A 22,829-nucleotide genomic window follows, 5' to 3' on the forward strand; every position below is an offset into this window, starting at 1 on the left:
AGCAATAAAAAAAAATGGAAACAAACTTTTCTTATCTTTATGACAAAGAAGAAAAATAGAAAATTCAGATGGATTTCTTCTTCATTTGATTAGTGAAAAAGTTTTTTTTTTTTGGTAGTCTCCATTTTCATTTCTTCATTATGATAACAAACAGAAAATTAGATTAGGAAAACGGTATAAGTGAAAAATTAATCCAAGATGAGTGAAAGTTGCAAAGATGGATATCGGATTTTTTTTTGATTGTTTCGTCTTCTTCGCATCGTTTTACCCCATTGACAACAAAAAAAGTTCGTAATCCATATCTTGAAATCTTCATTAATCAAATTGGTTTTTATTTTTGAAAAAACGAAAACTTTGAAACTTTGACGCCGAAAATAATGCATGATTGAAGACGGCTTATTTTCACGATACTATCGAAATATATATCGATTATTTCGTTCATCACTTGTTTTGATATTGTGGCTCGTTGCTGGAGTTTTTTATTTTTTTATTTTGATTTTTTAATCTGATTTTAAAATTCATTTTTTTTTTTTTTGTAAATCATGGATCAGAAAATTGTGGCATCGTCCAGTAAAACTGATGATTTATCAAATGCAAAAGATAAAAAGACGGAACGTTTACGTAAATTACGTGAACTTCATATGAAACGAGTAAGTTTTGTTTTGTTTTTTAAAAATATTTTTGTTTTATAAATTTTAATGTTTTTTTTGTTTCTTTTAATCGACTAGAACGAGGCATGTAAACTTAATCATAAAGAAGTGATTGAAGAAAATAAACGACAACAATTGCCAGCAAATTGGACAAGAAAACAAGAATGGGCAAAACGTAAACTTGAAGAAGATGAAGAACGTGTTCAAGCTGAACAACAAAATTTAGATTATGAATTGGAAAAATTAAGAGATATACAAGCCGATCATGCTGAACAATGGGAACGACGTCGATCAGTAAAAAAGAATCCAGATAAAGGATTTTCAAGTTTTGAAGATTCAGCAGCAAGAAAATATGAACGAATGATTAAACAGATAAAACCTGATATGGAAGAATATGAACAACTTAAACAAACCATACCTGAAGAACAATTTTATGCGGATAAAAATTCCTATGTATTTGGTGTACATAAAGATTCTAAAGAAGCAATCGATCGTTTATTGGATGATATGAATAAAGATTGTCAAAAACAAGCAAAATATTCTCGACGTCGTGCATTCGATGATGATAATGATATTGATTATATTAATGAAAGAAATATGCAATTTAATAAGAAAATTGAACGTTTCTATGGAAAATATACAGCCGAAATCAAACAAAATTTGGAACGTGGTACGGCCGTTTGAATTAAGCAATCATCAAGATCATCATAAGAAATCACTCGACTTTATCCATTTTTCTTTTTTTTAAAAAAAAACCTAATATTTTAATGTAAATATTAAATGCAATGATTACATGATACAATAAATTTTCTCTTCTTCGTAATATAAATACAAATTTTGTAATTAAAAATCTGTTTGTGTTGAAACATCCATAAAATTTCTTGGTTTCAATTTGGGCATATTACAATCACTAATTGTATTAATTTTTTTCAAATCTTCATTCACTTTATGCATATTTCGAATAACCCATCCAATATCATGATCGATAATAATTTCGGCTAATAAGAATTTTTCATCTGAATTTAAATCTTTAATCAGATGTAAAAATGTTTGTTCAAATTCTTTATTAATTTTATAACCTAAAATATCACGCCATATTGTTTCACAACCAGGTATATTGAATATAAATTTTGGTAATGATCGTAATAATCGCCGGCTACGAAGAACATTGTTGGTTGGTAAATCGGATTTCTTATTTTGATTTTTCGGATGATTTTCCTGATGATGATTATTTTCCAACAATCGAGAATGATTATTACGTTTCTTCAACGATGGTTTAACGTTTGTTTTCTTATCATTTTGTTCGTCGTTTTTAGCATTGATTTTGTTGGATGAATTTTTTTTCTTATTTTTTGCCATTTTATCGGGAGTTTTTGTTTCAACTTCAAAGAAAATTTGTTTGTTTGTTATTGAAGATCGAAAAATTGAATGATTGAAAATTCAACCGTCAAATTTTTTTTCTTTCAACACCAAACCATGATGACGAAATGTCAACGATGATCGTTGATAGATGGCAGCATAGTTTCCGTAATATTTTTCTCCCTTCAAGAATAATTTTTGTAAAGTTTTTTTCAATTTACACTGAGAGAAAAGTGTGGTTTGCACACGCCAATTTTTTTGAGGTTTGCACGCCAATCGCTAACACATTTACATGCTTTTTTTGATGGCGTGCATACCTCAATGTTGGCGTTATTACGGCATCCAAATTGGACTTTTTTCTCAGTGTAAAAAAATTCAATTATCACACCTTGTTTTTTTTCTGGTTTTTCATCACTCACTTCATCATCATCATCATTAACAGATTAATCAATCAATGTAGTTTCTGGGAAAACAAAAAAAAAAATTTTGTCAACATCATCAAAATTGACAGAAAAAGTAAAAAAAAATTACTATAATTGAGGGAATCAACAAAAAACAAAAATCCGAAAATACAAAAACAAATTCAAGGATATAGAAACAAATAGAGAAACAAACAAATCATTTTTGTTTTTCCATCATAGTAATTATATATGAAAAAAAAAATATATTTCTCTCTCTCTCTCTATCCATTCCATATCTTCAATCTTTCATTGTCATCATCATTACATTCGTTTGTTATATATTTTTTTTTGTTGTTTTGGTTTGAAATTTATCAATCAAAAATCAAACACGTACAATTCTATATAGAGATGTTGTTGTTGTTGAATTTGTTTTTCCCCGAAAACAAAACAACAAACAAACAAAAAACATTTTTTTCAATAGAAAATTCTGAAAATTCAAAACAAAACAAAAAAAAAAAAAATTAAAAAAATTTTTAAAAAAACTAAAAATAACATAATTAATAATTGGAAAAAGGTAATTAAGAAATCATTAATTAAAAAAAAAGGTTATCAAGAATCGATGGTTAATCGTCGTTGATGAAATCTTTGTTTTCCAATTTTCGTCTTCTTCTAATCAGTATCCCAATATTGATTGATAATTTTATTATGTTTGTCTGTCTGTCTGTCTGTCTATCCTATCTCCTTATAACATATTTATTATTATTACACGGAATCGATAAAAGTTGTTTGCAACAAATAACAAAATTTCATTTCATTTTTTCCCCCTTTTTTTTCGTTCTGCGCATGTATCTTCTGATTCAAAGTTTCTGGTAATATTTTCTTTTTTGGAATGAAAGAATTATTATTATTGAATCATCATTATCATCATCATCATTTTTATAAATAATGAATGACGCCGACTCTTTATTCATCAAACTAAAACCAAACCAAACAAACAAACATTCTCAAATATATAGTGAGAGAGAGGGAGAGAGAGAGAGAGAGTTTTATCTTTATTCTTTTTTTCTGTTTGTTTGTTTGTGTGTTTTGTATGTATTTATTATTGCCATTTTTTTCCTGTTGTTGTTGTTGTTGTTGTTGTTATTTCACATTCAATTTGCTTTCTTGTCATTGATGTTGATAATGATGATGATGATGATGTTGTTGTTTTTTTTGGTTGCAAATAAGTTTTTTTTTTCTCAATGAAGTATGTTGCAATTTATTTTTTTTTTTTTGATTGCAATAATTGCAGACCGGCAATTTCTTTTCCCTTTTTCCTCTCCACTGCCACCACCACCACCACACACACACCTATATACAACAATGGATGCAATGTACAGAGAGAGAGAGATGAAATTTCTGAAAATGAATATTCTCTCTGAATTTAAGTTACAAAAAAAAACAATTACAAACAACAAAATTCTTATATGAAAATAACAACAGATAAATTAACAATATTGATGATGGTTGAGTAGAAATAGTGAAAAGGAAATACATATTGATATCCAAAGGATGTTTTTTTTCTCTGTTTACACTGAATAAATATTTGTTGGATTTTTTGTTTTTTGTTTTAAAAAAATTATAATGGTGATTTTGTTAAATTTTGATGTCCATAGTTCAGATTTTTGTTGTTTAATCGTTTGTTTGGTTTGTTGATTGATTGATTAATGATAATTTTGTTTTGTTTTGTTTGTTTTTTTCGAAATTTCTGGTTAATTTTTTTCCTCTCTTTGAATTTCGGATTTCAAAATCCAACAATGAATATGATCCAAAAAAACAAAACAAACTGATGGAATCATCACACACACGTCATAAATTGGACCATTGACATCACAGAAAACAAAAACAAAACAAAAACATTTGACGCGGGTAAATGCCGCTCCATATTTTTTGTATCAAATCAATGATGATGTTATGATGGTTCCAGCAATACCTTTTCATATAAATAAAAATATGAAAGGGGGCGTATCTCTAACAGTTTCGTCTATTTTTTAAAACCACTTCCTTTTTCCGCAATCCATATCATTATTGTTTACTTCTACCTTTTTTTTTCTTCTCTCTCGTCATCACTATCATTGATGCCGATAGTTTCCGTAAGGATACCACATAATTGTGGTGGTGGTGGTGGTGGTGGTAAATCCACAATAATAACTGTATGGGATATTCGAATGAAAAAAAAGATACCGAAAACACACTTAGCAGCTCTTTTCTTTCTTTCTTTCTTTTCTTTCTTTCTTTTCTTTCTTTTCTTTCTTTCTTTCTTTCTTCTTCTTCGTCGTCGATGTTTACCACACATATATCATCAACATCGACAATATTTTTGTTGTTTTTTCATCATCAACAAAATAGCCAAAATATTTCATTGATTCAATGTGTTTTGCTGCTGCTGCTGCTGCTGTGTTTTGTGTATGCCGAAAAGTCGCCGTCGTCTTCGTATTTCTCTTCCTCACACTTCTTTTCCATCATCATCAACATCACCATCATCAACAACATCATCGACATCATCAACATCAACATCATCATCATCTCTCCCCTGTATGTTTTGTTGTGTGTGTTTGTGTATTATTTTTTGTATGCGCCGTTCCAATTCGAATCATCATCATCATTTCGTTTTTGTATCTTGATTCTAATAAAAAAAAATGAACAAAAAAATAAAAACTCAAAATAATCTTTTTTCCTTTCCTTTCAACAATATATACGTCTATAATCAATTTTTTCAAAACAACAAACAAAATTATAATATTTTGGATCAAAAAATTTTCAACATTTTTGAATGGGTAAGTACCATCTTTTGGATAAATACCATGATCTAAATGATGATGATGTTTTCGATGTTGTGGTTATCATCGTTGTTGTTGTTGTTGTTATTTTTGTTGTTGTTGTTGTTTTTCATCTTTATCCTCATCCTCATCTCCTCATCATCATCATCATCATCATCCACATTCATCATTGAAGTGTGAATCATGTTGTTGTTGTTGTTGTTGTTTTGGAACACATCATCAGCTCAATTTTTTCTTTTTTTTCTTTTTTTTCGTACATCTCTGATTATTTCAGAACAACAACAACAACAACAATGTGAACTGAATAATCATCATCAGCAAACATCAATCTAATAGAGGTTCTTTATGATTTAAATTCTGTTTACCGTTGTTTTCTATTTGAATTAGAGAGAACTTGTTATTTTTTTTTCGGCTAGTGAAAGGAACAAAATTCCCCCATCATTTTTTATTCAACAAACAAACAAAAATGAAACAAAAAAAATGAAATCTTTTTTTTGTACCTTGAAAAAGATCGGAAATGTTTCCGAAATGATGTTTTCTTTTTCTTCTTTTTTTAAAGTGCTCTGATTTTGTTTTCTTTTTTCCCATGTCATCCCTGTTTTGTTTTGTTTGTTTTTTTGTGTGGCAAATTTTTTTTTACTTGTTCAAACCTCAGTTTAGTTATTTTCTGTTTGTTTGTTTGTTTGATCAAGACGTCCGTTTATGAACCAATGTAATTCGAGTTATCAAATTCATCTATATCCGTATTTCATCAAATGTTCAACAGAATTTGAAACAAAAAAGGATATGTTCAGCAACAACAACAGCAACGATGACAACAACAACAACAACAACAAAACTTCAGGTGAAAATGTTTAGCGAAAAATGATATTTGAAAATCGAAAAATTGAAATTTGTAAACAATCGAAAAAAAATTCATCTAAAATTTCATTATTCAATCCGTTATTTTATGGATGATGATAATGAATTCAATGACAATTCTTTCTTGAACTTGTTGTTGTTATTATTATTTTATACAATAAAAATTTTGGGGATTTTTTTTCCTCATCATCATCATCATCATTATCATGAAACAAAATACATCCTTCTCAGTATTTTTGTTGTTGTTGTTGTTTTTCAATGATGATGATAATAATAATAATAATAATTTGATGAAATGAATTCAAAAGAAAAATTTAAAATTGCTTATTTTCTTTTTCCTCATCTGTTTTCTGTTGTGTATGGTTCTTGTTTTTTTTATTAGTTACTGATGTTTTCCCTCTCTCTCTCTATGTTGATATCTCTTGTCAGTTATACACGTGTATTTTTTATTTAAAAATCAATGAAATGAAAATTTAAACATAGCTAGATTGGTTGGTTGGTTGGTTGATACATTGTATGTAATTTATAAAATACACATACCTTTTGGTATTGATTATTATCAACAACAAATCGTATTATATTAGTGATTGTCATTATCAATCGATTGATTTGATTGATCGATTGATTGAAAATTGGTAAAATGTTTATTATTTTTAACAATAAGAATGGGTTTTTTGTTGTTGTTGTTGATTTACAAAACAAACTTCCGCTTTTTCTAAATCCTTTGGCTACTGTTTACACTGTTTGAATTTCTTTTCTTTTTTTGATGTTTGTGTGCGATGTGAATGAAATCAATTTATTTTTGACTTTTTCTTTTTCTTGATATTTGTATCTTGTGATTTTTTTTCATTCATTTGATTTTAAAATTCTAATGAATTTTGGCCATTGTATTTCTTTTTTTGTTCATACAAACAGTTTATTTTCCAATGAATTATCAGTTGGGTGATTAGTGATTTCTTTATCTTTACTTTTTTTGATATTATTTTTTTCCTAGAAAATAGCCGAAGAAACAAGAATCTTAGCCTTTCCTTGTCTTTTTAACCTTCAATTTTTTTTTAAAATCAAATAGATTTTCTTGTATGTTTACGTTTGTTTGTTCGTGGGAATTGAATGTCAACTTTTCTTTTTCTTTTTTCTTTCTTTCGGATAGAATTGGCCAAAAAGAAAAAACATATGAATTATTGATTTTTTCTTTTTTTAAAAATAACTTATTAACATTAATATGAATTTAGTCGAATCAATTTTTCATCGATCGATCGATTGATTGATTGATTGATTTGTATTTGTATTTGTATTTGTATTTGTATTTCAATCGGTCATTTTACGAATTAAGTAAATTTGATAAGTAAATGAAAAAAAAATATTGATTCAATTTAATGAAATTCATGTTTATACATCGTTTAAATGGTTGTATTTTTAGATTTTTAAGACCAAAAAACCCAAAATACGCTATACTAAATATAAATAAACATCATTAGCGTATAATGGATAATCCATATGATTATTATAGATGTTTTAATTTCTTTGGAAATTGATTCCAAAATGTGATTAGATTAATATTAATCAATTTTGATATTTACCATTGATTGAGAATTTGTTGGGGAGTGGGAGAATCCTTATGTATTGAATTTTGGATACAAAAAAACAGAAAATCTATCTATCTGGAGTTGATTCTTGAACTTTTTTTTTCTTTTCTGAATTAGAAAATCTAGAGAAACTTGATAAAATGATGACATTTTTTTCTCAAAGAATTTCTTCGGTTTTTTTCTTTTTTTTTTTTGATTGATAAATTATCTTTGTATGATCATTATATGGATGACCACCTTGATGTGCCTGTGTGTGTCTGTGTTTGATTTAATGATTTTAACCATTCAATGCTATTCTCGTTATTTTGAAAATAATTTACCATGGAAAATAATCATCATAAACATCAATCGACCAAATGATTTATTTTTTTTTTTTTTGCCAATATACTTTATCTACCTACCCACTAACTATATTATCACAACCACTACTTACTATTTATCCATTTATTCATCCGAAAATCCATACATGCCACGCTGTATACTACTGAAAAAAAAGATCATTATGAATGGTGGCAACGACCACGACGATCATCATCTTTCAACCTACCACCACACCAGTTGAGTGTTATAAAGTGTCTTGTTTTCTGTTTTTTTTTTTTTTTTTTTTTTGTTGATGGTCGTTGTCGTTTTATGTATGCTTTCGTTTTAGTTTTAATACCGAGGGCAAAGACCAGCAAATTGAAAGCATCTTGTCCTTTTTTTTAATAATAATTCCATTCATCCATTTGGTTAACTTTTTTTCGGTTAGTTAATGTCTGTGTGTGTGTGTTGTGTGTGTATTTGACAAGCGAATATAATTCATTCACCTTAAACATCATTCGCTCTCTCTCTCATGGAAATATTCGTAAATCAGCATAAGTTGTGTGTGAGAGAGAGAGAAGGAAAAGGTCATTCAAAGTGTCATTGTCTTTTTCTTTTCTCGGTGGTGGTAGTGATGATGGTATGGTGTGTGGGGTGTATAACGAGAACCAAACTTGCTTTTGCTTTTTGGGCAAAAAAATCTTTTTTTTTTTTCAATTCCATTCTTCTGATGATGGTTAATGGTGATAGTGATGTGTGTGTGCTTGAATTTTAGTAGCAATTTTTTTCTTTTAATAATCCACTGTCGAATGTCATTTGATTTTAATTTAATTTTTTTTGTTTCTTTTTAGGAATTTTTTTATCGTTGTTCCAATAACGTTTTCTTTTTTGATTGACAACAACAACAACAACGGCGACGTCAACGACAACAACAACAATCAAAAATGATGAAACGAAAACGTAATCGAATCAGAATTTTTAATCAAATGGATTTGATTACATCATCATCATCATCATCATCATCTATAACAACATCATTGTTGTTGTTGATAAAATTGAAAAAAATTTATTCATTCAATAATAATAATCAGAATAAGAAGAATTTTATTATCATCAATAAATCGGATACATCATGGATCTATTGATTTGATTGATTTGAATTGAATTTCTTACTTTAGTGTTTTCTATTAGGATAGTGTGTGTGTTTCTTTTTTTGTTGGAACAAAATCAACAAGTGGTGATTCTGTTTTTTTCGGTTTTCACAATTTGTCCTACTTCAAGTGCAATATATATTATAGATTACATTAGTGCAATCCATCACCTTTAACTACCATGACTTTGTTTTTTTTTACTACAGCTGAAAACAATGATTTTTCGATATTCACAATCAAATAATCATGTTTGAAGAAATTTTTTTTGAAAAATCATTCTACAATAATAATCATCATCAACAATATAATGATGAACAAATTTACAGAATAAAGAATATTCTTGAATTTATTCTATTTATAATGATAATATTGATAAAAAAATTATTATTTATATTATATACAATAATAATATCATCATCATTATCATTATTATTATTATTATCAACAAAAATGATTCAAGCTTCAAGTTTGATAACATTAATATCATCATCATCATCATCAACATCGACATCGATAACAACAACAAATTATCAATGGATAATGGAAAGATTTATAAATAATGACATAATATTTAATTATTATGATGTAAATAGTAGTAGTTTATCATCGACAACAACAAAAACATCTTCCAGAATTTTAACAACAACAACAACAAAATCAACAATGGTGTCTAAAAAGCAATCGCCATCATCATCATTGATTTATAAAATTTTTACATATTTATTCTATAAAAGAACACGTGCAAATCATCATCATCATCATCATCATAGACATAAATGTCGTCGAAATCATCATCAATATTATCGTGATCGTTGTCATCATCCATTTTTGTTTAAATCATTATTATTATTTTTTAATAATAATGAAAATTACCAAATTATTAATGAAAATACTGAAAACAACAACAACGATACATCATCATTGGCGAAAACAACAACAACAACAACAATCAGTCAAAAACATTTAAAATCCTCATCATCAACGTTATTATTTTTATTCTATTATTATACATCAATATTATTATTTGTTATGATTATGATTAATCTTTTTAAAATAGCCGATACGGCTATTACAATACCAATGGAATCATCATCATCAACAAATATACCGGTTATGGAATTCAGTACAACATCGTCGTTATCATCATCATCATCATCATCATCAATGAATGATTTAAATGATAATGGTCATTATGAAATTATACAGGCTGCCTTTACTACGAATCCTGTTTTGTCACCGCAACAACCTCAACTACAACAACAACAACAACAACATCAACAACATTCTTCAATAAAAAATCCATATATTTTTGAAGAACATGGTAAGTTTGTGATTTTTTTTTTTTTTTTTTTTTTTTTTTTTTGATAAAGGTTAATTATTTTCGTCATTTATTTTGGCGAAACTGCGTGTGTGTGCGTTGAAATGCCAAAATTATTTTATTTTATTTTTCTGTCAAAAATTCTTATCCGTCTTTTTCTTTCTCTCACTGTTTTCTTCATGTTAATTAGTTTGTAGTAGTATCGATATACGAAATACGGTGGCTAATTTTCGTCTTCTAGAAAACTGTACCGTTGTAGAAGGTTTTCTTAAGATTGTACTCATTGATAATGGTCAACCAATTGATTACGAAAATATAACGTTTCCAAAATTAAGAGAAATAACCGATTATTTACTTGTATTTCGTGTTAGTGGCCTATTATCATTGGCTAATATGTTTCCCAATCTATCGGTGATACGTGGACGTACATTATTACATAATTATGCATTTGTCATATATGAAATGTTATCATTACAGGAGATTGGCCTAAAAAGTTTGACCAATATTGTACGTGGTGATATACGTATTGAAAAAAATCCAAATCTTTGTTTTGTTGATACGGTCGATTGGAGCCGTATAGCTAAACATTTTTTGATCTCGGTTTGTACAAAAAATAATTTTGTTTAAAATGTTTTGTTTTTAAAAAATAATTTTTATTGTAGAAAAATAAAGATCAAGGATCTTGTCCAACTTGTGATGAAAAATGTCCACATGTTAGTGCAAGACGTATGGATGGTAAAGAGATTGGTGATGGTCATCAACGTGTTTGTTGGACACGTGATATTTGCCAAAAACATTGTAAGTTATTAATTTTATTTCAATTCATCAATTAATTTAAATTTTTTAAAAAATTTCAGTTTGTTTATCCGAATGTGAATCAATGAATCGAACATGTGCAAGAACGGGTGAATGTTGTCCCGAACAATGTCTTGGTGGATGTATACGTAATCGTAATAATAATAATAATGATGATGATAAAAATAATGATTGGAAATGTTTTTCTTGTAAAAAATTTCGCTATCAAAATCGTTGTTATGATACATGTCCAAATAATAGTTATGCTGTAAGTTATTTGAATAAATTTTATTTTGAAACAATTTCGATTCATTTTACCTCTTTTCTATTTTTTTAACCACCGATATAGTATCTAAATCGTCGTTGTTTAAGCAAAGAAGAATGTCATCAATTATCAACAAAATTATCAACTGGTTATCATCGATATCGTTTCAAAGCATTTAATGGTGAATGTGATCATCAATGTCCAGTTGGTTATGAAGAAGATCATAATGATCAAAATAAATGTGTTAAATGTGAACATACATGTCCAAAAAGTAATTATTCTTTTCTTTTTTTTTAAATGTTCAATATAATATAACACCATTTATGAAATATTAATCGATTAATATTATTTATTTATTTATATCGAATGATTTACAGTTTGTGAAAGTACGCAGATAAACAACATTGCTAGTGCACAGGCACTAAAAGGATGTACGAAAATCAATGGCAGTCTTGAAATATATATCAATGATCAGGATTCACAAATCGTACATGAATTACAAGAATATTTGAAAGATTTAGTCGAAATAACTGGATATTTAAGAATAGCTCGTTCATTTCCTTTGATAACATTGAATTTTTTACGAAATCTTAAAATAATACGTGGAGATTCATTGGAACGTAATATATATTCATTACTTATATTTGATAATCCAAATCTACAAGATTTATGGACATTTAAATCAGAAGAATTTATGATTAATAATGAAAAACGAATACATATACAACGTGGACAAATATTTGTACATTTAAATCCAAAATTATGTTATCAAAAAATACTTTCAATGGTTGATTATGTTGATGGCCTTCATCAACCATGGGATGAACGTGATGTTTCATCACATTCGAATGGTGATAAAGTTCCTTGTAATGTATCTGTTTTGGATGTACGAATTAAACAAAGCGGTCCGGAAATGGTTATGATTGAATTTGAAAATTTTGCCAACAAAATGGAAGATCAACGTTCATTAGTTGGATATCTAATTTATACTCGTGAAGCGTAATTATTTTGCTTTTAACAATAACCAAAATCTGATCTTAATGATTTTTTGTTTTCGTTTTTGTTTTGCACAGTGAACATAAAAATGTAACCGTTTTTGATGGCGTAAATGCATGTTCGAATAATGAATGGACAGTTCGTGAATATGATATTGTCGAGAATGATAATAATACATATCATGAACATTTGATAACAAATCTTAAACCATTTACTCAATATGCATTGTATATAAAAACATATACGATTAATACAGTGAATAAAGGTGCACAAAGTGAAATCAAATATTTTAAAACAAAACCAGATAGTAAGTGCAATTTTCTTTTTCTTTTTTATAAATTGACATTCAAAAAACATGATATTCTTCTTTCTTTTTTTTTGTTAACCAGCACCATCACAACCACTAAATCTATGGGCAAAAGCAATGAAACCAAATGAGATATTTTTACGATGGGAACCACCATCCAAACCAAATGGTCTAGTGACAAATTATAAAGTAACTTTGACCGAAGAAAAATATACAAATTTATTTCATTTGGAACGTGGATCGATGCAATGTGGTGAACGTTCTACAACTTTAAGTCAACCAACTAGTTCAGTAAACGACAAAGTACCTAAAACAACAATTTCTAATTCAACATTATCAAAACAATGTTGTAGCTGCAATAAAAGTGATAAACAAAAACAAAAGAATATCGATGAAAAAGATGGTGGCAAGATTAAATTTCGATCAAATGATGTTGAACAAAGTATCACTTTTGAAGATACTTTGTTAAACATTGTATATGTTAAACGGTAATCCGAATACAAAAAAAAATTTGATTTGTACTTGAAATTAATTTTTTTCTGCAATTTCTTTTAGAATGGATAAAGTGACAATCGATAATGATGAAGAGGATAGAATGATTGATGGTGATAATCGTAGCCGTCGACATATTGAAGATGGAAATTTTGCCAATATTGATAATTCATCAGCAATCCAAAATGAAATCGATCACTATTCACTTTCGCTTGTAAATAAATCGAATCGTCGCCATCATTACGATGAAAATTCATCGACCACATCATCTTACATTCCACAAACAACGACTCCATTTACTTCATTACCATTGTCAACATCATCATCATCATCATCATCAGCCACTACGATATCAACTAATAAAACTTCAAAATTTTTTCATCAAGAAAGAGTTACTTCTGAACAAGCTCATTTCAAGAATCTCAAACATTTTACTGAATATATAATCGAAGTTGTAGCATGTCAAAATTCAAGTAATGAAAAAAAATATTGCAGTGTATCGGCAATAACATCAATCAAAACATTAAAATTACCGGGTGCCGATGATATTAATCAAACAACTATATCATATTCGCTTGAGAATAGTACATCAAGTTCATTGTCATCAGTAATAATACGTTGGTTGCCACCGATTGAACCGAATGGTTTTATACTTCGATATGAAATTGAATATCATTCCGAAGAATTTCCCAACAAACAATTTATTTGTATATCATCGAATGAACATCGTGAAAAAGATAATAGTTATAATATGAAATTAAGGTCGGGTAATTATTCATTTCGTTTACGTGCACTTTCGTTGGCTGATTACGGAAATTGGACTGAACCATTTTATGTTTATATTGAAGAACCGGCTAATTATAAATTTGTGATCATAGCCATAGTCATTATATTCATTCTTACAATAATCATCGCTATTGTGTATTATAAATATCGTGTCAATCAAAATAAATTGGACTACATTTCGGTCAATCCAGATTATATTAATTCAAATTTTAGTATGTATTTTTGTTTATCTTGAGAAATATTCATATTATAATTTATTTATTTATCTATTTTTAGATTATAAATTGGATCCGAAATGGGAGATACCACGTGATAAAATAACTTTGATACATGAGCTTGGTCAAGGCTCATTTGGTAAGGTATATGTAGGCGAATTTATCAAAGATAAATTGATCACACGTTGTGCGGTTAAAAAATTGAACGAAAATAAAGGCCCACGTGATCGTGCCAATTTTCTTAAAGAAGCTGAAATTATGAAGTATGTCAATTATTTGTTATTATTATTATTGTTTTCATTTATTTATATTTTTTTAAATCTAAAAGATCATTCACTGATTGTCATCATGTAGTCAAATTATTGGGCATATGTTCGAAAGATCAACCATTTTTAGTTTTAATGGAAATTATGCCCAACGGGGATCTTCGTAATTATCTCCGTAAGAATCGACCAGAAAATCAGGAAAATTTGAATCCATCTCCGCCAACGTTGTTGCAAATTTATAGAATGGCCATCGAAATAGCCGATGGTATGGCTTATTTAGCATCGAAAAAATTTGTTCATCGAGATCTGGCAGCACGAAATTGTATGCTTTCAGAAGATTTGACAGTGAAAATCGGTGATTTTGGAATGACCAGAGGTAAGGATTTTACATCAAACATTTTATTTTTATCTTTAACATCAAATATATTTTTTTACAGATATCTGTGAATCAGACTATTATCGTAAAGGTGATAAAGGGTTTTTGCCCGTTCGATGGATGAGCCCAGAATCATTAAAAGATGGTATTTTTACTACTTATTCCGATGTTTGGGCCTATGGTGTGGTACTTTGGGAAATTGTTACGCTTGGTTCGCAGCCATATCTTGGCATGTCTAATGAAGAGGTTCTTAAATATATCATGGATGGTTTTCATATGACTGAACCGGAACATTGTCCGGAAGTTATGTAAGTAAAAACTTTTCAATATATGTTTTCAAATACTAATTATTACAATTACAGGTGGCAGCTAATGTTATTATGTTGGAATAAGAAACCAAAATCTCGACCAACGTTTCTTCGTATGATACAAATGTTGTTGAATTATATCAATGAAAAAGAATCATTCATTAATGTCAGTTTTTATAATATTGATCGATTAAAAGCTGAAGAAGAAAAGAATAATAATGATAATGATCACCAAAATCAACAACAAAAAATTGTTGGAAAAGAAACAAATAATAATAATAATAATAATAATAATCAACAAGATGAAACTTTAGTACCATTGAATGGTTCGCATACAACTAGCTCGATTTGTTCATCATCGTCATCATCTTTATCATCTAGTCCTGCATCAAGTGATGACGAAGATGATGGTGATAAACAACTAAATGAAGATGATATTGATGTACATTTTTTTCCATTAAGCGGTAAAGAAATATTTGATGAAGATCATCCAACATTACAACAAGCAAAACGTTCCATACCAAATGATAAAACCGACACAACATTCAACGTGTGGGATGATAAACATATCAGTGTCAAACTAAATAATGATAATCAATTGGATTCAAAACAAGATAATGTTGAAATTATTGATCCTAATAGTTATCAAATGGAAATATTTCCTCAACAAAAATCAAATAATTTAGAAATAGATCAACAACAACAACAACACCATAATGGTGATTGTCATGATTCATCATCACCAAGTTCATCCGAATTATTAAATAAAACCGAAACAAACGAATCAAATCCAATAGCAAAAATAAAAATGAATCAACAACAACAACAACATGATCATCATCTTCATAAACGTCATATTAATGTTCCTACAAATAATATTGCAACAACAAATTGTAATATTATTAATGGTCATTTCATCGATACATCGATGGTTTGATGTATGAATGAATGAATAAATCGAACAAGAAAACACGATAATGATATTCGTATATAAATATTTGTTTCCAAATGTGATTATCGATAAATTTTACTCATCATTTTTGTATCATATTCATAATCATCATCATTTTGTATAAAAATCAATTAAAACATGAAAGAAAAACACTCACACACACACAGAGATTCAATATCATCAATAAGCTAATCAGTTCAGATTTTTCTCTTCTGTTGGTTTCAAATCATTCCCAAACAAAACAAAAATATTTATTTTGTGATTCAATGATGGAATTTTCTTTTTTGTTGTTGTTGTTGTTGTTACAAATATTCAAAAACATTCATTCAAAAAAAACTCATGTACCGAAAAAAAAACTTATACATTTTTTTTTACAAACAAAATTGACTAAAAAAATAATTTCTATATTTATTCACTTCTTTTACCACAATATGATGATAATCTGATAAACATACACACACACACATATATGCCTATTACAAATATACATTTTACATATAAAAAACAAGTTTGATTATACAACCAACAAACACACATTTACATATTTATTGATCATCATCATCTTATTTGATGATTGATTAATATGAATTCTCTTTTTGTTATTTGTTATTTGTTGATGTTTGTTTATTGATTGATTGATAATCTTTTTTTTATTTTTATTTTTTTCAATTTATCCATTTTTTCATTTACTTTTTTTTTCTCAATCATTTTGTTCATTGATTATTTATCTTTTTTTTTGACATCTACACCATCACATCTAAGGCTTATTTTGCTCTATTTTTTTTTGTTGTTTTGTTTAATTTTACATGAAAGCCTCCGCTTTAATATACCTCTCTTTCTCTATACATCTTGTCTATTCATAATCAATCAATCTTTGTCTACGAATTTCTCACAAACTACTTCATTTTTTTTGGCCCAACTTTTTAAGAAAAACAAACACTTTTTTTTCGATAATGATGATATTGATAAACGACGATATTTATTTTTACTGTTTATAAAGAATCTTCTTTCTTTCTTTTTTTTTGTAAATAAATTCTGTTTAAAAATCTTGGTAAAAAAAATTAGTTTCAAAAACAAAAAAAAAAAATCTAAACATTCGAATCGATTATCAATGGATATAATCGATATTCATAGCTATTTAGATTGTATTCGATATTACAATATTCGTTCGATTCATTTATTGTTGATGATTGTTGTTGTTGTGAAGTAATTATTGGTTCGGATATTATCATAGCAATTTTTGATAATTTCAGATATGATGGTATCATATTAATTGGTGGTTGAATTTTTGATTCAAACAATTGTGTATTACGTATCATCATAGATGTATTATTATTATTAATTAATGGTCGATTTGAACGATAATGAAGATTGGTTCGAAATTGTACTGTATGATTGAATGTACATTGTGTATCTAAATTTTTTAGATTATCTCTATCGATAACCAAATCAAAATCGATTGATAATTTTTTTGTCGCTCTTGATAATCGATTACCAATCATCCATACCAATGAATTTTGTTCATTTTTTAATTGTCCTTGACTAATTTTTACTGAATCACGAATAATCAAATTATTTATTGAATTTCCAATTGTTTGTACTTGTTTTTTTGATTGTCCACGATTTAGACTGAATTTTATTAAAAAATATTTAAATTTTATATCATCAAATAATGATATTTTATCGTTTATCCAAATAATCAAATTGATATGATGAATATTGTTTGAATTGATAAATGATTGTTGTTGTTGTTGTTTTTGTTGACCTGGACTAGATTTACGATGAATCGTATATTTAGTTTGAAAAAATTTCCATTCATTTGATGATCGATTATTTTTATAACCATTATTATCATCATCCTGGTTATTATTTGTTTTATAATGTACTATATTTAGATTATATTGATTTCGATTATTAATATCATAGATTAATGATGATTCATTCGTAGAACAATTTGTTGGCAATACCAATGATATGGAATGTAAATTTTCAATATTCAAAACAATATCCGATTTTGTTGATGATCTATATTTTGTACCAATATAATTGATTGTCAATGTACCAAATATAGTTTCATTATCCGGTATGTTTGTTTCATCCGATTGAAAGGAAGTTGATATTGATTCAGTCAATCGTATCGATATGGCTGTATCTTTGGGATATAATTTCGATAACAATAATATATCTTGATCGGATTTTGTTCGGATCAATGTACCGAATGGCATATAACTTGATATAAATAATTCTAATGATCTTAATGATTTATTTTTAGCAAAAAACATTGATGATATCATATGTAAAATTGTATACGATAATGAAATATTCGGTTCTTGTAGTAAAAGTTTTTCATTAACATCACAATGATCATGATTTGTTTTAAGAAATTCTGATTGTGATTTCTGGCTTATTCTTGGACAACAAACAAACAAATATCCTTGATTTTCATAAACCAATAGAATTAGATTATCAACCAAACCGGATTTTGATCGATGATCTTCATTGAATGATGATGACATTGTCATTGAATTTTCTTGTCGTTGCTTTCGCATATTTACCAATGGACATATAATCAATGGTAGATGATTATATAGACAAAGATATTCTTTTAATACACTTGATTCCGATAACTGTGCAGTTGAATCCATCGATGTTTGTCTTGATACTGTTGCTATCGTATTCAATGTCGTACTAGACATCATTGATGATAATGAACATGATGAAGATGATGATGATAATGATGAACGTCGATCACGGCTATATTGAGAAATGTTGTCCGGATTTTCGAATGATGATGATGTGGAAAGATTTAGATTCGATTCTTTTGTCTTTTTTGAATTTGTTTTATTACTAAATATTTGATTATTATCAATACCCAATGAAAGATAAAGACATTTAATAAATTCTTGTGATGTAATCAATGGAAATGTATAGCCATCTTTTTTCTCTTGATGTGGAAAAAATTTTGAATAAAGAATTTTTTCATCCACCAATGAAATTAACCATAATCTATATAATGTCATGTTGAAAATTCATCAAAAAAACACCCATTTGACAATTTTGTACAGCTGATTATCGAATTAATGATTACAGAATCTGGTCATGTATATCGAACGATAGATGGCAACAGGTGTTGGTTTGTTTTTTTTAATTAAAATTTTTAATGAAAAATTTGCAAAAAAAAAATTTACAATTTTTAAATTCTTAATTAAGAATTAAAATTAAGATTTAAATCATTGTCGTTAATTTTCATTTATTTTTCATTTTTTGTCGTCGTGATTTTCCAGGTCGATTTCCTTTGGCTTTTGGTCGGCCATGTTTACGGGCAGAAAATGTCGACATATCTGCTGCCGATTGTGATGAATTATATTTCGAACGTTTTTTTCGACCACCATAACCATATTTTGTTTCTTTATATCGTTGTTTTTTTGTTACTTTAGCGTTACCATTTTTCTTAACATTTTTGCTATTCATTTGTTGTTTATTCGATGTTGATGGTCCACTACTATCTTGTTTATCAAGAAAATCCAATGAATCTAATTTGCCTTTTTTATAGCGTTGAATCTTTTCCAACAATTCTCGTTTTTCTTGCTGTCGTTTCAATTGAATTTCTTGTTGAACTTTTTTACCATATTTTTTCAGCTCTCGTTGTCGTTTTGCTTTATCTGATGCTTCCAATGATGTTTGTCGTGTTTCAAGCTTTTGATGAACTTTTTTCATATGTTCATCACTTTTAAGCATTTCAGCAAAATAATCATCTGGTCGAGAAGTATTTTTAATGTTATATTGATTATGAAATCGTCGTAATCCATCCATTACGGTTGTTTGAGCTTGACGATAGAATAACATTTCACGTTTGAAATCATTTTGTGCCGGATCATCAAGTTCTTCGCCGGATATTTCACCTTTACGATTTACTTTTAGATCAAGATCACCATATTGATGTAATAATTCCGGTGTAATTATGGCCGGTTCACTTATTAAATCTAATCGTTCTAGCCAATTATCTTCAAATATTTTGATATCCTTTAATTTTTTGTTCAAACCTTTCAAAAGGATAAATTTTTGAGGAAAATTTATTATTCAAATCAAATAGTTTTTAACTATTTTATAATTTACCTTCTTTGTCATTTATTTGTTCAGCAGTTCTTTTGAATGGAACCATACCATATAAACCTGGTTTAAGTTTACCCATAGCAAAATCTTTTGCCAATTCGGCATCAGAATCGTCTGAATATTCATCATTAAAATTATTGACACCATTATCTTGTTCATCATCATTATCATCATCACTTTCTGCTGTTGGAGCAATAATTTTCTCCAAAATCAATTTATTTTTTGGCATTTTGATCGAGATTGGTGATTTCGAAACAAATTGAAACACGTGTTTTGGAACGATTCTAATGCGGCCATTAATAGATGAGATGACATTCGTACTTTATGAATACATCGCCATAAACGGTCGACCTTTTGTTTTGATTATCCTGATCACAACATCTGATTATTGAGTTTAATAAAAAAGATTTTTGATTTTCAAAAAATCAATTATCGTCTTCGAAACAAAAAAGAATCATGTCAGCATATAGTGCAAGACCTCCGAAACAGGAAATGCCTCCTCCCGGTGGCTATGAAGAGATAAATTTTCGTCGAGTACCTGCTCAACGTATATTTGGCTGTAAGTGATGATAAAAACTGAAAATTTTTCAAAAAGAAAAGAAAGTTTAATTCATTTCTGCTTTTTTCATTCAATAGACAAAGCATTTTTCATTGGTAGTACTATGATGAGCGTATATGCTGTTTTTTATTATAAACGTCGAAAAAATCATCTTCATCAATTGACGGCCGAATATAATGATCATGTAATTGCTGTCGAGCCATTGATTAAAGCCGAAATTGATCGAGCGTAAGCAATTTGTTTTTTTTTGTTTATGAGAAATTTCATGCTAAATTTTTTTCTCTCAAAATATCCTTTGATAATAGATTTTTGCGTCAAATTCGTCACAACCGTAATGTTGAACGTGATCTTATGAAAAACGTACCTGATTGGGAAGTAGGAACATTATGGGGTTCTAAAGTTTATAAAACAATACCCGATAATTCATTACCGAATGTTTCTTTAAGAGAATTTTATGCACATCGATCATTGACGGAAATGCGTGAATTCATCAAACCAAATCGAGATACTGGTCTTGAAGAAAATACAATCAATTCATTGGAATAGATTTGTTGTTTTGTAAAAGTATACGAAAAAATACTATTATTATTCGAAATAGAAAATTAAAATTGTAATAAATTGTTTAAAAAAGATACATAATTAATTCAAAAAAAGAGGATCTCGAGTCAAAATATTTTATCAAAAAGTATTCAATTCAATAGTTTTCTTTGTCGAATGTGATTAGATTTTGTTGAATCTGATTTCGATTCAATGGTGTCATTGGTGTTGATGGTTGTTTTTTCAATTTTCGTTGAACATTCGTAATTCGTTTTTTGTTGATTGGATGATTTTTCGGAATCTGTTTTTTATTCATTTTAACCAATGGACTATTACTGATTGACATCAATGGTGTTCGCTGCTGTTGTTGTTTAATTGATTTGTTGTTGCCTTGTTTTTTCGGTGTTGAAGCGGCAAAATTTTCATCATTCAAATTTTGTTGTTTCGATTGATGATTTTCAATTATTTTAACACTATAGCCAATAACTTTACAATTTGTATTCTCAATATCTTCATCATCATTATCGTCATAATCGATTAATGATCGAGTTTCGGATTGATTCGACATTGAATCTTTAGTCATATCGGCCGTATTAGTTGATGTTTCAACAATCATTGATTCAGTCAATTGTTTCTCTTTATATTCCATCAGATTCCAATCGCATATTTCATCAATTTTCAGAATTTTATCATTATTTTCATTTTCCGATTTTTGGATTATTTCAGTTTTGACCATATCATTATTAGCTACAGGAGTTTTAGGCTCAACCGATTCTAATGAAAAATCATTTTCAATCAAAGTTTTTTCATTACATTCGATAGCCGTTTCAACTGCATCAAGCATATCGGTAACATTAAACGGTGACAATACATCTGAATGATGAAAAATGCATTTAGTTAAATTGAACAAAAAAAAAACATCGAAATAAATACAAATTATACTGACCATTATATTCGATTCGTTCGATTAGTATAGGTGTACGAGCAAAAACATTTGTCGGTGAACGTGGATCATCCATCAAAATTGATGCAACAGTTTTTTTCTTATGAACACGTTTTTTCAACAACAAATGTGATAATGATTTACGAATGAAAAAATTTTCTTCATTTTCAATGATTTTCGTTGCATCAATAGCATCATTAGTATGTGATTGATCATCATTAATATTCGATAAAGTGGATTCTGTATCAATAATTGGTTCATGATTTTCGATAAAATCACGCCATGAATTCGATGCAAATGATGTTATACGTTTAAAAATATTCATTTTTAAAATTCTTTGATTTTTTTTAAAAGTTTGAAAATGACAAAAACAAAGTAAAAAAAATGATGAAATTTGAGAAAAGAATGGACAAATTTTTGAATTTTTACCACACAAACCACAAACTGAATGCCGAAATTCAACGGATTTTTTTT

General features: G+C 28.0%; 7 protein-coding genes across 10 annotated transcripts; 3 read left to right on the forward strand and 4 right to left on the reverse strand.

The window, feature by feature from the left end:
- The first annotated feature begins 455 nt into the window (after positions 1 to 455).
- On the forward strand, positions 456 to 1,684 carry LOC142645929 (pre-mRNA-splicing factor syf2). The gene is made up of 2 exons (XM_075823481.1): positions 456 to 650; positions 729 to 1,684. The coding sequence occupies exons 1-2, from the start codon at positions 543 to 545 to the stop codon at positions 1,332 to 1,334; spliced, it is 714 nt and encodes a 237-aa protein (XP_075679596.1). The 5' UTR covers positions 456 to 542; the 3' UTR covers positions 1,335 to 1,684.
- Positions 1,124 to 3,961, reverse strand: LOC113795209 (uncharacterized). Of its 4 annotated transcripts, none has more exons than XM_075823485.1 (2): positions 3,945 to 3,961; positions 1,124 to 2,192 (listed from the first exon to the last, which is right to left on the reverse strand). In XM_075823485.1, the coding sequence occupies exon 2, from the start codon at positions 2,007 to 2,009 to the stop codon at positions 1,494 to 1,496; it is 516 nt and encodes a 171-aa protein (XP_075679600.1). In that variant the 5' UTR covers positions 2,010 to 2,192; positions 3,945 to 3,961; the 3' UTR covers positions 1,124 to 1,493. The 4 variants fall into 4 exon arrangements, with proteins under 4 accessions (XP_075679600.1, XP_075679599.1, XP_075679598.1 ...); XM_075823484.1 differs by having other exon boundaries at positions 3,859 to 3,954; XM_075823483.1 differs by lacking the exon at positions 3,945 to 3,961 and adding an exon at positions 3,517 to 3,922.
- Positions 3,962 to 9,457: 5,496 nt separating this feature from the next.
- LOC113795190 (insulin receptor-like) lies at positions 9,458 to 17,076 on the forward strand. Its single transcript, XM_027345382.2, has 13 exons — positions 9,458 to 10,448; positions 10,636 to 11,045; positions 11,108 to 11,243; positions 11,303 to 11,508; positions 11,590 to 11,776; positions 11,883 to 12,504; positions 12,579 to 12,808; positions 12,891 to 13,296; positions 13,364 to 14,298; positions 14,363 to 14,564; positions 14,630 to 14,943; positions 15,005 to 15,251; positions 15,306 to 17,076. Exons 1-13 carry the CDS (start codon positions 9,488 to 9,490, stop codon positions 16,186 to 16,188), a joined length of 5,739 nt encoding a protein of 1,912 aa, XP_027201183.2. The 5' UTR covers positions 9,458 to 9,487; the 3' UTR covers positions 16,189 to 17,076.
- LOC142645921 (uncharacterized) lies at positions 16,981 to 19,225 on the reverse strand. Its single transcript, XM_075823454.1, has one exon. The coding sequence runs from the start codon at positions 19,221 to 19,223 to the stop codon at positions 17,292 to 17,294; it is 1,932 nt and encodes a 643-aa protein (XP_075679569.1). The 5' UTR covers positions 19,224 to 19,225; the 3' UTR covers positions 16,981 to 17,291.
- A 112-nt stretch (positions 19,226 to 19,337) lies between these two features.
- Positions 19,338 to 20,630, reverse strand: LOC113795188 (putative rRNA-processing protein EBP2). Its single transcript, XM_027345378.2, has 2 exons — positions 20,320 to 20,630; positions 19,338 to 20,246 (listed from the first exon to the last, which is right to left on the reverse strand). The coding sequence occupies exons 1-2, from the start codon at positions 20,543 to 20,545 to the stop codon at positions 19,450 to 19,452; spliced, it is 1,023 nt and encodes a 340-aa protein (XP_027201179.1). The 5' UTR covers positions 20,546 to 20,630; the 3' UTR covers positions 19,338 to 19,449.
- Positions 20,631 to 20,664: 34 nt separating this feature from the next.
- ND-B16.6 (NADH dehydrogenase (ubiquinone) B16.6 subunit) lies at positions 20,665 to 21,505 on the forward strand. Its single transcript, XM_027345379.2, has 3 exons — positions 20,665 to 20,875; positions 20,953 to 21,103; positions 21,181 to 21,505. Exons 1-3 carry the CDS (start codon positions 20,773 to 20,775, stop codon positions 21,419 to 21,421), a joined length of 495 nt encoding a protein of 164 aa, XP_027201180.1. The 5' UTR covers positions 20,665 to 20,772; the 3' UTR covers positions 21,422 to 21,505.
- LOC113795187 (uncharacterized) lies at positions 21,423 to 22,817 on the reverse strand. The gene is made up of 2 exons (XM_027345377.2): positions 22,359 to 22,817; positions 21,423 to 22,285 (listed from the first exon to the last, which is right to left on the reverse strand). Exons 1-2 carry the CDS (start codon positions 22,678 to 22,680, stop codon positions 21,570 to 21,572), a joined length of 1,038 nt encoding a protein of 345 aa, XP_027201178.2. The 5' UTR covers positions 22,681 to 22,817; the 3' UTR covers positions 21,423 to 21,569.
- Positions 22,818 to 22,829: the final 12 nt, after the last annotated feature.

This window comes from Dermatophagoides pteronyssinus, unplaced genomic scaffold (assembly GCF_027571235.1).
Source record: "Dermatophagoides pteronyssinus isolate colony J.1.1.1.1 unplaced genomic scaffold, Derpt_VIB-CSIC_2022.12 sq0029, whole genome shotgun sequence".
NCBI lineage: Eukaryota > Metazoa > Arthropoda > Arachnida > Sarcoptiformes > Pyroglyphidae > Dermatophagoides > Dermatophagoides pteronyssinus.